Source organism: Suncus etruscus, chromosome 16 (assembly GCF_024139225.1).
Source record: "Suncus etruscus isolate mSunEtr1 chromosome 16, mSunEtr1.pri.cur, whole genome shotgun sequence".
In the NCBI taxonomy this organism is placed as follows: domain Eukaryota; kingdom Metazoa; phylum Chordata; class Mammalia; order Eulipotyphla; family Soricidae; genus Suncus; species Suncus etruscus.
Genome location: NC_064863.1, coordinates 35,238,591 through 35,252,046, shown reverse-complemented (window position 1 = coordinate 35,252,046; position 13,456 = coordinate 35,238,591). Strand labels below are relative to the sequence as shown.

General features: G+C 40.5%; 1 protein-coding gene across 1 annotated transcript in view; it reads right to left on the bottom strand.

Moving 5' to 3' along the window:
* Positions 1-5,497, bottom strand: part of UCHL1 (ubiquitin C-terminal hydrolase L1) — a 31,576-nt gene extending 26,079 nt beyond the window's left edge. The window contains exon 1 of the mRNA XM_049789824.1: positions 5,444-5,497. Coding sequence (XP_049645781.1) covers positions 5,444-5,497 — 54 coding nt within the window. The remainder of the gene's footprint in view (positions 1-5,443) is intronic.
* Positions 5,498-13,456: the final 7,959 nt, after the last annotated feature.

Sequence of the window (13,456 nt, the reverse complement as noted above, 5' to 3'; positions counted from 1 at the left end):
TTAAATATCACTGTGTAAGATTTGCCATTATATATTCTAATAAATGTCTGTCATTTAAATAAAAAAAACAAACTTGGAAATCGAGCTCCCATATGATCCAGCAATACTACTCCAAGGGATATACCCTAGGAACCCAAAAACACCATGCAGAAAATCTCACTGCATTCCTATGTTCATAACAGCACTATTTTACAATAGCCATAGCAGCACTATTTATAATAGCCAAAATCTGGAAATAATCCAGATGCCCAACAATAGATGAGTGGCTAAAGAAACTGGTATATATACACAATGAAATACTATACAGCTGTTAGAAAAAAAATGAAGTCACAAAATTTGCCTATACATGAATGAATATGAAGACTATTATGTTGAGTGAAATAAGTCTGAAAAAGATAGTTAAAAACATAATAATCTCACTCATCTGTGGAACATAAGAAAAACAAAAGAATATGTAAATAATACCCAGAGACACTAGAGATGAGGGCCTTCCAGACTCATAATATGAAGCTTTTCACAAAGAGTGATGAACTAAGTTAGAAAAATAACTACACTAACAGCTACCATGACAATGATAGTGAGAGACAGAAATAGAATGCCTGTCTTGACAGCTGGGAGTGGGGCAAGAGGGAAATGGGGGACATTGATGGTGAGAAAATTGCGCAGGTTAAAGGGGGGGTGTACATTCTATGACTGAAACCCAACTATGAATGTTTTGTGACCATGGTGCTTAAATAAAGAAAATATTAAAAAGAAAAGAAAATGTCTGTCATAGAGGCAGGCAGGGGAGGGTGAAGGAGGGAGGGAAACTGGGGCATTGGTAGTGGGAAATATACAGTGGTGAATAGATGGGTACTGGGCATTGTACAACTGAAACTCCTCATTCATGAACACTTTGTAACTATATCTATAACATGGTGATTCAATTAGAAATGTATTTTATTTTATAGAAAGCATTGTGATTTACAAAGTCCTTCATAGTTGGATTTAAGACATATAGTGAATCAGGGCCATTCCCACCACCAGTGTTGACCTCGTTCCACCAATGTTCCCAGAGTGCATCCTATACCACCACCCTTTGCCCCCTGGCCTGTCAGTATAACAGGCTCATTTTAAGTTTAGATTGTTATAGTTTGGGTCTTTTGATTCTATTTTTTTTTTACTTTGGCTTTTAGTTCTGTCCTTTTTTTTTTTTGTCTCCACCAATGCCCTGAGACCACTTGGCTCCTAGCCCCCATCCTTTCTCTCTTTCTCTCTCTCTCTTTTTTTTTTTAAATAAAACAACTCAGAAGCTATCTCATTTCCAGGAGCTTTCTTTGAAATGTCTAGGTAGGCAGCCAGCCCACTCCCCTCTGCAGCATTAGGCTGGAGGAGCTAAGCTTTTCCCCAGCTGCCCTTGAGCATACTTTCCTGCCCTTCACCCTCCACCCCAAATCAAGTCATCACTTATGTCTACAGCTAAAGTTCCTCTCTTTCCCTTCCTTTATGTTGTTGGAGTTTTTTGTAATGATCTAGGGCTCACTCAGCTGTGATTTTTTCAGGGCTGACACACCTAGCCATGTGCTTGTATGCACCTACACTAGAGATTTCATTCTCTGATGTGGTCCTAAGCATTAGTTACCAGGTCCTGGATTTGTACATGAGGGCAGCAGTGGGGGGTCAGACTCACAACCTCAGGCTTGAGGGTATATAGTTTTGCCACTGAGTGATTGCTGGGCACCATTTACTACTTGTCTTTAGGACCACCCCTACAATGGTCAATGACTGTGCAGTGCTGACCTAGCTAGACTGGAGGCCGGAAGGATCTCCAGGACCTCTAAAAATGCTTTCAAAAAATCCGTTTCTAGCCTGAGTGCAGCATTTTTTGGATGAATATTCATTTATTCTTCAATTGGTTGTGCCTTGAGCTGTTTTCCAGAGTCCTGAGATGAAACTATTTGACAATTTTGCTCAGTGCTATATAGCTGGTTTTATTTGGGTGGGGGTGTTTGTTTTTTCGAGATGATTTGAGCATTGTTTTACTCCTCTGTAGTCTGTAGCTGGAAGTTCTATAACATTCATTAGTTTTGAGACTTGAGGGTGTTGGTTCAGCTGCAAAATACATGCTTCATATGAAGGCCAAAATTTGATCCCTGTCACTATAAACAAAAGCATGAACTAAAAATATTCCCTTTTTAAAAAATATCTTCCAGATACATGTAATTTCTATAATGATTAATCCATTTTACAGATGAGAAAACTAAGGTGCAGCAAAGTGAAGTAATTTCCTTAAAGCATATTCAGCTTTTTTAAGTGGTGGCACCAGGCCTGTGAACTAAATTACCTAATGAGTGTCCTCTGCCCTCCACCCTTGACATTGCTGAAGTGGAGTGATTCTTCCCTCCACTGGCCTTTAGTCTTACTCCTTAGATGCTTTTGGTGAGTTTTCTCCTTTGTTTGTCATTTAAACAGCAGTTTTCAGGCAGAAACATCATTCTGTGTCAGGCTAGATATTACAGGGGTTAATGTACTTGTATGGCACAAAACTAGCCCTGGTTCAATCCTCAGCATCATATATGGTTCAATCCCCTGAGCATCTCTAGGATTGGTAATGCCTTCAGAAGTAAGCTCTAAGCACTGCTGGATGTGGCCTGAACCCAACCTCCCACTCCCCCACAAAAAGCCCATCAAAAGTGCCAGAAGACTCCATTTGGGGATGATGCCCTTAGTACTGTACAACCAACTTGCCAGAGATATGGGTCTAAGGCAGTCACTGGAACTACTCAAATAAGGGTTATATTGTCATACCTGCCATCCCGGGCTCCCTAATCTCCCACCACTGCTGCCATGCAACTTCCTCCCCAAATTTACAAAGCTGGTGAGTGGTTACTGCACAAGGAGTCCAAGATCACCAATTCCCTCTGGATATTCAAACAGTTCTTTTTTAAATATATTTTTTATTTAAGTAACATGATCATATTTGGGTTACAGTCATAACCAGAAACCCCCCTTCACCAGTGCAACATTACCCCCTCCCCACTTCCCATCCCCTGCCTGTATTCGAGACAGGCATTCTACTACAGTGATTAGTTTATTTATTTTTTGTTATTGTTGTTGTTGTTGTTTTTTAGTGATTAGTTTTTAAGTTCAGTAAGTTTTATTTTTTTCCTTAAAGGATAAGAGAAAAAAATATAGTAAAGGTGTGATAGAGGCAATCGCCAATGTTTGCATAGGTCCAGAAAAATGGAGAAAATGGAAAAAAAATCCTTGACCTGATTACAAAAAGGCCTCACCCCAGAAGTTTATTGGCATAAGACAGACTCTGGGTTCCAGGCATACCAGTCTATCCAACTCCAGTCATTCTCAAGGTCCCGGTGAAACTTCTTCACACTTTAGCTATTGTTGGTATCAGACTCTTATATTTAAAGACTCTGGATTCTGTGCATTTCTTTCATCGATGTCAGGCTGATGTGGAGCATCCTCTAGTTTCAGCATATCATTAAATGCAGAGCGATCTGCCCTGCATGCAGACTGTTGCTGAGTCTCCTGGGTGTTGGGAGCACTCTTTGGAGTAAGTCAATGCCATAGCAGTGGTAGGTCTTCCCTGGTAGAGGCTTGGATCCTGGTAATGTTAAAGACAATTGTGGTTGTTTTTTTATCACACCATGGAATTCCACTGTAGAAAAATCTTGTGTACATATTCCCAATTTAATCTCAGATACCACGTGGTCCCAAAACATGGCTGGGTACAGCTCTGAAATACTGAGCATCCCTGAGGTGACTCAGCTAATCCCATGTACCTTAAAGTCTGAGCAGCATCCCATCCCTGTGCCTCTGCATTGAATTATGAATAATGATTCTAACTCCCTAAGGAGACTCTCCTACTGCCCTCAAAAGCATCATGTAAACTCCTAATATGGATAAGCAGAAAGATGACTCCTTGTTCCTGTTCCCCTTTCAAATCTCATAAATTTTTGTGAAAGCTCTAGAAATGACAGTGATCTCAGGAATCTTGGCTACAAGTGTGTCTGGTCTATGTAGTGTTCAACTCTCCAACTTCTGCAATATCAGACAACATGCTGGAAGGGCTTTGCTGGAAATAGTGGCTGATGCAACTGCAGAGTATAGGCAAGACTCATCTTTCAGGGCAGTAGCACCGGTGAGCAAATGGTCAAAAGTGGCTCTTTATTCCAGAAGCCTTTGGCAGCCACACCCATAAATCAGAGCCTTCTGCTATGTCTGCACAAGTGGTCATCACCATAGACTCATGTAACTCAAAAGAGAAGCCCAACTAGCTGGGAAAAACTCATTGACACACCGCCTTACAGCTGATCCTAGGGCTCTTCAGAAGGGGACGGGGTCCAGACCCCTGCCCCGTTGAAGTCCTGGGGGCTGTATTCACAAATCTACCTTACAACTGCCACCACGCCAATGACCCAGCTTCTCTGCTACTCACTCAGCTCTGTAGAGACTCCTAGCAGCCAAACACTCCAGGTATGCCAGTTTTGTAGCTGACATCTCCAGGGAGTTGTGGAGCCAGGCAGGGGTGCCTCCCCTCCCACCCACCCCCACCCCACCTTTGTACTTCCAGAAGCACTCAGCAGCATACCCATGATCCTCCTGCCATGTCTGAGCAAGCAGCCAATGCCATGAGCTCTTCTAAGTCTCAAAGGAGAGGCCCAACTAGCAGGAAAAACTCCTGGATATAGCACCCTCGCAGCTGATCACTCCGGGACCTTTCAATGGACCCCTTCAAACTACTACTGTCACCATATGAGTTAATCAGTTCAGCACTGTACATCCTCAAATCTGTGGAACCGCTTACATGACACCCCCAAAATTTTTTTGGGCAACACCAGAAGCTGTTACTCCTAGCACTCAGCTCAGAAATCACTCCTGGCAGGCTTGGTTGACCATATGGAATGCTGGGGATCAAACCCCAGCAAAAGCCCTACCTGCTGTGCTATTGCTCCGGCTCCAACCCTCATAATTTTAATTCTGATTTCCAAGTAGGAGTACACAAAATATTAAGTAAATGATTCCTACCTGCCAAGGTTGGGAAACTAATGACCAGGGTAGAGAGAACGTCGCCTTGGTTGGAGAATACGGAATGCCAGAAATAATTGTATTATGAACAACTGTAAACCACAGAGTTTATGTTTATGTCTTTGTTTCTCTAGATTAGAAATTCCCAAACAATTGCGCACTCCCACTTAACAGAAATTGGTAACCACTCAAATCCTTCCTGGAAATCTACCTTCTTTAACATGTTGAGTCTGGCACTGCAATTTGTGCTACTTAAACCCCATCTGAATGTGGGCCACTAGTGGTACACAGCAGCATCAATGGGCTAAGCAAATATGCAGAAAGGACCATCCCTCCCCTACCAGGTTTTTGGATTCTTTCAATAGACTGGGGTGATATCATCCAATCTGATAACTCTAACCTAGTCTAGACAGTCTACCTTCATGATTCCTTGAGCAAGTTGAAGTGGGCAGTGGCGGACAGCTTCCGCCATTTCTGTTTGGATTTCCTACCATTTCTCTTTGGATTTCTGCCATTTCTGTTTGGATTTCTGTTTGGCTACCCTACTGTACTCAGCAGACAATCCCCAACTCAGTGCTTGGTATCTGTGTTCATGGGACAATGCAGTGTCAGGGACTGAACCCAAGGCTCCTAATGTGCTGATGTGCTAAACCCTTTGGGATATCTCTCACAGAACCCCACCCTTTTCTGACTCCCTGAATAGCACTTTCTCTTCTTTTTTTTGAATTTCCGTTTGAACACCAAAATTCTCTTTGTGTTTGAGGCCAGTAAGAACAAAATCAAATAGACAAGCTTTCTGTTTTGTCACTGCAAATGATCGGCCTTGAATGAACTTCATTGTCCCAGTCTCATTTGTATATTTGCAAAATTGCCTGTCCCTTTCAGCAAATGGACTGCACAATGGATGACATCTGGAGTGGTGATCGCATTAAAAATCCCATAGAAAAGGGAACTATGCAATGAACAAAGGTGTCATCAGACTAGATCTACTGATTATCTAACTCAGGAGGCAACTGGCTCTGTGCTTAGGGGACTCTCCTGGAATTGTTTTGGGTGATTATAAGTGGTCCCAGGAATTGAGCCAGGTTGGTCCCTTATGAGGTAAAGCCCTAACCCCTATGTTATCTTTCTGGTCCCAGTAGCTTTGCAAACAATTAACTCCCTATATAAAATCCATTATTCCCCCATATACCTAAAATCGTTTGGAACACCTGTATTGGACTTCTGCACCCCTGAAAGAGTTTTAGGTGAAAATCAAGCATAGTTACTTGTTTGTATGTGTGTAATAAATGCTGCATATTTTTCTGTGTGTGTGTGTGCATATGTGTGTACTAAAAAGTCAAGTAAGTCACCAATTTAGTCAGGCCTATAATATTCTAAGCTTAAGCCTATATTATTCACCTATAAGGATATTTAAAAAGTAATAGATCTCATTTACAATTCTCAAAGATCAAAAAACTCTTAATCACAAAAGACTTGATAGTGAATGGGTACAATATTCGGTGCATTTAAAGAGGCAGAAAATTTAAACACTGAAACACTGATTCCCAAATATTTTGAGAAATAAGGGTTTTATCTTGAAGCCATCAGGGGCCCTTAGGAAGGATATTAAAAAAAAAAGCACTGATTTTTATTTTGGTCAAAGATATTGTGTATATTACTCCCATTGACTCCTATGCCAACATCATGATTATTTCTACCTTGATTTTGCAGGACCTCCAAAGAGCCTTAAACTTGCTGAAGGTCACAGAGCTGCTGAGATCAAGTCAGGGTCTGAAGCCAACTTCTTTTGGTTTCAAAACCAAGGGCAAGCACAGCTTTCCTGCCGGCTTCCATCCAAGGCCAATGGAACTCAGCCCCACAGCCTGAGTTCTCATGAGAAATAAGGACTATGCGCAGCCAATAACAAGAAATAATTTCTGCAGTGTCAGAAAATAGCAGGTCATCGAAGGTTGACCTTGAAGGTTCACCTTGAAGTTTTAGAGTCTGCTTAGACTTCATAATTAACATGACATTAATTATTGACAGAGTACTTTCTCAACAGTTTTCAACTGACTCAACTGACACTGCCATTCCTCTGCCAATAAATACTGTTTCCCCAGAAGAAAGCTTCTGACATCCAGCTCTTTGAGTTAAAAATAACACAGTAAAAAATAATATAAATATCAAGAAGTGACCACAGTTACTTCCTATGGTAAATTAACATTTTCTCCTGTTTCCTAAAAACAGTTCATGAATTGAGTGATCACGACTTTGAAGGAAAAACAATGAACAGGAGAGAATCGAATATCTGTTCTCATTGTTCTCATTAAAGCCCCTTGCTTCATAGTCTATAGATCCATTTGACATAATTTCTCCCTTTGCTTCTCTTTGTGACTGTTGCAGTGATGGGAGGTTGCATACTTTGTTGTGGCACCAGAAGCTCCTATGGCAGTAACAGTGTCACTTGGCATATGGGGTAGCTCCTGAGACTGAACTTCTAAGGCCTATAAGGCAGATGACCAATACTGAGCCACATCTCTATATTTTAATGTATCTTTTGATGAAATATTGTGAGCCAAATACTCTATAATACTAACCTGGTTGGAGTAGGGTTAACAGGTGAAGTCATAAGCTGTGTTGCCTAACTTTTATTTAATGATGAAAAATTTAAATGTGTATTTAAACTGAGCCACTAGCTCAGTTTAGCTTAATGTTCTTCAACCCTTTCATTTTTTTGCTTCTGCTCATAGTTTTAATTCAGGGCTTACTTTTGGCCTTGCATTCAGAAATGACTCTCAGCCATGCTGGGGGACTATATAAAATGTGAAGGGATTAAATCCAGGTTGGTTGTTTGCAAGACAAATACCCTACTCATTGTACTATCATTCTGGCCCTTCTTCAATATTCTTCACCTGCAGACCAGCACCTGTTTTCTTTTTGGTCCAAGGACCCATTTCTAGAGTACTGGAAAAACTGGTTCCCCTTCAGTTTGGTTTTCTTTTTAAGTTGTCAGGGATGGAACTCAGTGTCTCACATAGGTAAAGTAAGTGCCTATTGCTGAGTTACATCTCCAACTCAAGTTACAACAGAGTCATATTTTATTAAAGATTTTATTTTTGGAGGTGCTTGTGCTACCACTTGTAAGATAAAAATAAAAATATAATCCACAAGTTGGGATTGCACCATGTTTCTAATCCCTCAGGTGGACAGGTCTGATAAAGCAGGGTAGCGGCAGAAATAATGATACAACCAGCCAGTAAGTTAAAGTTTCATTGAAGTTAGTCTGCCTTTTGCCTCATGGCCTTTCTCTGCCATGTGCAGCCTCTGTCATGTGCTCTCACTGTTCTGTGCTGCCTATGCCATGTGCCCTCTCTCTGAGTCCAAAGCCAGACCCTTTTTTTATTATCCAGAATCCCACCCACCAGGGTGGGGGAAGGGCCTGTAATCCAGGTGTGCTTTTACAAACCAAAAGAGTGTTAAAAAAAAAAAAGGAAGTTGGGGGGTGGTGGAAAGGGTTCACTTTACAACCACTATCTTTGATGTCAGCCTGAATTTCCTTCTTATCGGCTCAGTAATCACCTGTGCAGGAATGGAATCAACTCTTCTCTGTGTGCTTGGAAAAACTAACTGTAAGAGCATTCCAAGACTGTGTTTTGCTATGCAAAAAGTTTTGCTTGCTGCTTTATTTTCTTTCACCAAGTCAACTTACTATTTTATTTCTGTACTTGAAATTTTTTCATACGTTTAATGTCTTTATGAACATTGCTCAAGTTTGGGTGTGGATATCTGTTTTTAGTTCTTAGAGTATATATCCTAGGTATTCAATTAGTAACTTGTAGTGTAAGTCTATTTTAAACATTTTTTAGAGAAATTCCAAGCTATTTTCCAAAGTGCTGCCCCATTTCATCTCCCACTTGTAACCAAATGAGGATTCCAATGTTTTCACCAACATTTGTTTGAGTCTTTTATTTTTCACCCTATAACCCTATAATATTTGGTATTTTACTGCAATTTTGATTAGATGGTTAACAATGTTGATCATCTTCTAATGTGCTTATGAGCCATTCACATATCTTCTTTTGAGAAATTTCTGTTTGTTGTATAACATTTTAAATTCTCTCCAAAAATATTTTGTTCTCAAAATTACCATGGTTACAGCCCCCACCATGCATGGAGTATTTGTTCTCTGAAATATCCTCTTAGATTCCAGCACAGCCAATTCTTCTGGAGTTTCTCCCCTCCTTACTGGTACATCCTTTTCTCCTTCCCACAAATCCAGTTTTTCAACAAATCCTGCCAGCTCTATTTTCAATGAGAAAATGAAGGAGAGTCATGAAAGAAAGAATCCAGTTATTTGGGATAAAACATGGGCACTGAGAGATAATTTAGTTATTATGCCAAGTGCCTAGCATGGATACAATCCTGATACCACATGGTGTGGCTCTAGAAGCTCCCCAAATACAGCTGGGGTATCTTAGGTAGCCCTAGCAACACAAGGCCGAGCAGTATTGCAGCCTCAAGTCCTTAGGTTGAACCACTGGCCCAGTTGATTGAAAATTGCCAGGAGGGTCCTCTGACCTAAGCATTGCTTGGGAGATCCTCCCAACACTAGATAAATTTAAAAATTAATTAACATTTTAAAAACATGAAGTGGAAAAGTGGTTATACAAATCCAATCTACAATATTATTCCAATAATGTGAAGTAGGCTTCTAACAAATGTTTCAGAGAAAGACTCTGAAAAAAAAAATATCAGACATAAACCACATAGGTATTTTCATACCACTATATATCTTTCTCTGAAAATATTTATCAAGAAACAAAACTGTTGAGAAGATTTTAGGGTTTATAATAGTAATGGATGTTTATGGAGTCCAATATCACTTTTGTACTATTATGTGACATAAATAGAAAAGAGAACTTATTTTTGGTTTTTGGGTCACATCTGGCAATGCTCACAAGCTACTCCTGTCTCTGTGCTCAGAGTCATTCCGGGCAGTCTCATATGATACTCGGGATCGAACCTGCGCATCATGTATGTGAAGCAGGTACTCAATCTACTGAGCCTTTTTTGAGACTCAAAGGAGCCTAAGAGCTCATTTTTAAAGATCTACTTATAGAATGTAATAATTTCTTTGTACATACTATCCCATTTACTTCCCTCACCTTAAAAAACAACTTTACATGGTATAACAGGTAATACAAAAATGTTTCAATTATATCATGGGCCATGTGGTAAGTTCTGACATATGTTTACACCTGTGAAACGAATTGCCAAGTCTAAGATTTTAATCAAAGTTATCCTTGTGCCTCTTTGTAATGTCTTTCCACCTTCCCTGATGATCTACTTTCTGTCATTACCACTCAGCTGGCAATTTCTAGCTTTATAGAAATGGAATTGTACATGATGTGCTCTTTTTTTCAGTCTGGCTTCCTCCAAACAATCTTTTTATATATTGTTCACATCTAATGGTTGAAAATACAGAGAAGTTATGTAACTTCCCTGAAATCCTGCACTAAATGAAGATGGACCTAGAATTATGAACTATTTCTGCCTGTAACCTGAGTGTTCACAGTGAAACTCCAGATGGTTATGTGAATTGTCTGAATATCAGGTCTGAGCAGAGGAGGATAGAAACCCACCAGGCCCCAAGAATGCTTCTTTATTACTTATAAGGCCATTGGAAAGAACATTATCTCTCTGTTGGAGAATTCATTCAAACACCCTTTTTCAGAAGTCTGACTCATTCATTTGACCTTGGCCATGACCTTAGACAGAAGAGCCAATGTGGTATGTTTGAGCAAACACTTACTTCAATGTGGTTTCTTTAAACTTCTGTGAATAGATAAATATGTTTGCCTTGAAATTACTTTGATGTCACTTGGCATGCTTTCTGTCCTTCTGTAGAAAGACCTGAACTGAAGGGACAGGGAAGTGCTCCAGGTTGTGGTCCTCCCTTGTCCCCTACATTCCTCCTGCTGCCACTGTCCCCTCTTTTTTGTTGCTGCCTCCAGTTTTTTTTACCTTTTAAGTATTAGTTTGCACTGAATCACCACCATCACTTTTGTCACCACTGCTTTCTAAGCTTGTGGCAAGTTCAGGGATCATATGAGATGCCCTGGATCAAATCCAGGTCAGCCATGTACAAGACAAATTCCTTACCCACTATATTATCATGCTAGCCCTTAGTGTTTGTTTTTAATCTTCAAGGAAATATGATCAAACAAAACCTAAAATGATAGAAGTGATAATTACTGGCTACATTAAATGGTATTGATAAATTTTGCAGAATATTGATGTTAATTTTTATGTATGATCAAAATTTTTCCTAGCCTATTATATCTGTCCTTTCTTTTTTAAAGCAGAATTTAAGTCTTTTAGTTATTGCTGCTGGTGGTACTGACTTGATTAGAGGAGGTACTCACCTGCCTAGGATCTAGGATAAGTGTGAGCAGGAGGACATGGAAGAACATTCTGGTTTGGGAGTGTAGTATGGACCCATGAGTAAAAAATGGAGCATGAACTCTTCAGGGATTGAATGTGGTTTGAGCTCTTTTTTTATGTCAGTGACATTTTTTTCTGAGAGCGACCATATGCCTGGGCCTAGTTGTTTGCTTATTTGTTTTTGATTACTTTATTTAAGCACTGTGGTTACAAGATTGATCATAATAAGGTTGGGATTTTTTCACAGTTATAAAGTTCTTTATAATTGTGTCAGTATTACAACATATAATAACTTTCAGCGTGCACATTTACCACAACCAATGTCCCCAGTTTTCCTCCTGCCCTCTCCCTTGCCTGCTCCCTCTCTCTCTCTGACACTATGGTTTGCAATACTGTTACTGAAGGGGTATCATGCACTTTACCTCCTTTCAACACCCAGTTCTTGTACAGAGTGAAGATCCTTCTCTGCCCTAACTGCAGTCCCTTGCTATTTGTGGCAAACTTCCTATCATGGATTGGACTTCTCTGTTTTCATATGTCCAACATTCTGAGTGCAGAGAATGAAGAAGACCCAAAATGGAGGAAGGGAGGAGGGCATGGAAGACACCAATATGCTTTCTGATCACCTAGGCAAAGGTATTTCACCTCCTTGAACTGTCCTTGCTTTCTGTGAAATGGAAAATTATCTTGGACATCATTTCTCATAGATGGTACCATTGGCTATCATGAGATGGGACCATTTACCTTTTCTCCTGAGCTTTTAGGAAATACTGAGAGCCAAGAACTTTCAGTCACTAGAGTTATCTGTGAACCACAGTTTATGACAAGAATATTTCTTCTATGGCATTACCACCTCTGAGTGTGCAGCCAAGTATTTAATGGGGAGTCTGGGGGGCCTGGGGAGTCTGCTCTGGACTCTTCTAAACACGCCAAACCATCAAATAAAGACAGAAGCAAAACCTGTTTGTCCAGGGAAGGATCAATGGTACCAAGTATGGTTCATGTGTGATATCAAAGGAAAGAAGTGGGGCCAAAAGGACCTTGACCAGATCTCCACACACAAGGCTGCCATGTAAGCAAGTGATTCAGTACTAACAGCTTCATTTCATAATTCCTTCCAGTTGTCAGCCAAATGAATATGGTTTATCAACAAACACCCCGGCACCATGCACAGCCAAACAACAAAACCAAACCAAAAATGTGCTTGCACTTACCTTCCCACTGCTTCCATAATTCATATCAGAAGTCATTTTCTTTTCATTTCAACCCCTCTTTGTTATTCTGGAGCTTAAGACTGAGGCAGCAGGGGGCTGGAGAGATAGCATGGAGGTAAGGCGTTTGCCTTTCATGCAGGAGGTCATCGGTTCGAATCCCGGCGCCCTATATGGTCCCCCGTGCCTACCAGGAGCAATTTCTGAGCCTGAAGCCAGGAATAACCCCTGAGCACCGCCGGGTGTGACCCAAAAACCATACACACACACACACAAAAAAAAAAAAAAAAAAAAGAGACTGAGACAGCAACCACTATGGAAACAGAAAAAGAATACACACAGAGATGTATTCTAATGAAAGGAAGGGGAGAATATTCATAGTTGCTAAAGACTGTGTTTCTGCATGAGATCAGGAAATCATTTTTGTTGTTTTGCTTTGGGGCTGCACCCAGAAGTGACCAGGACCTGTTTCTGGCTCTAAGCTTAGAAGTGATCCCTGCAGGTATGTGGAGGACTATGCAGTACCAGGGATCAAATCAGGATCTGCCACATGCAAAGCAACTGCTTTAACCACTGTACTATCTCTCTGGGCCTAGGAAATCATCATTTGTATCTAAAATTTTTATCTTCCATACCCAAGACCATATTCATAGGTTGAGAACTGGAAGGAATTATGGAGTGAAGCTGTTAGCATTGAATCACTTGCTTAAATGGCAGCCCTTATGGCCCCACTTCTTCCCTTTGATAATGGGTCACTGCTCTGCATAGCAAATGCTATTACTTGAAGGACTCAC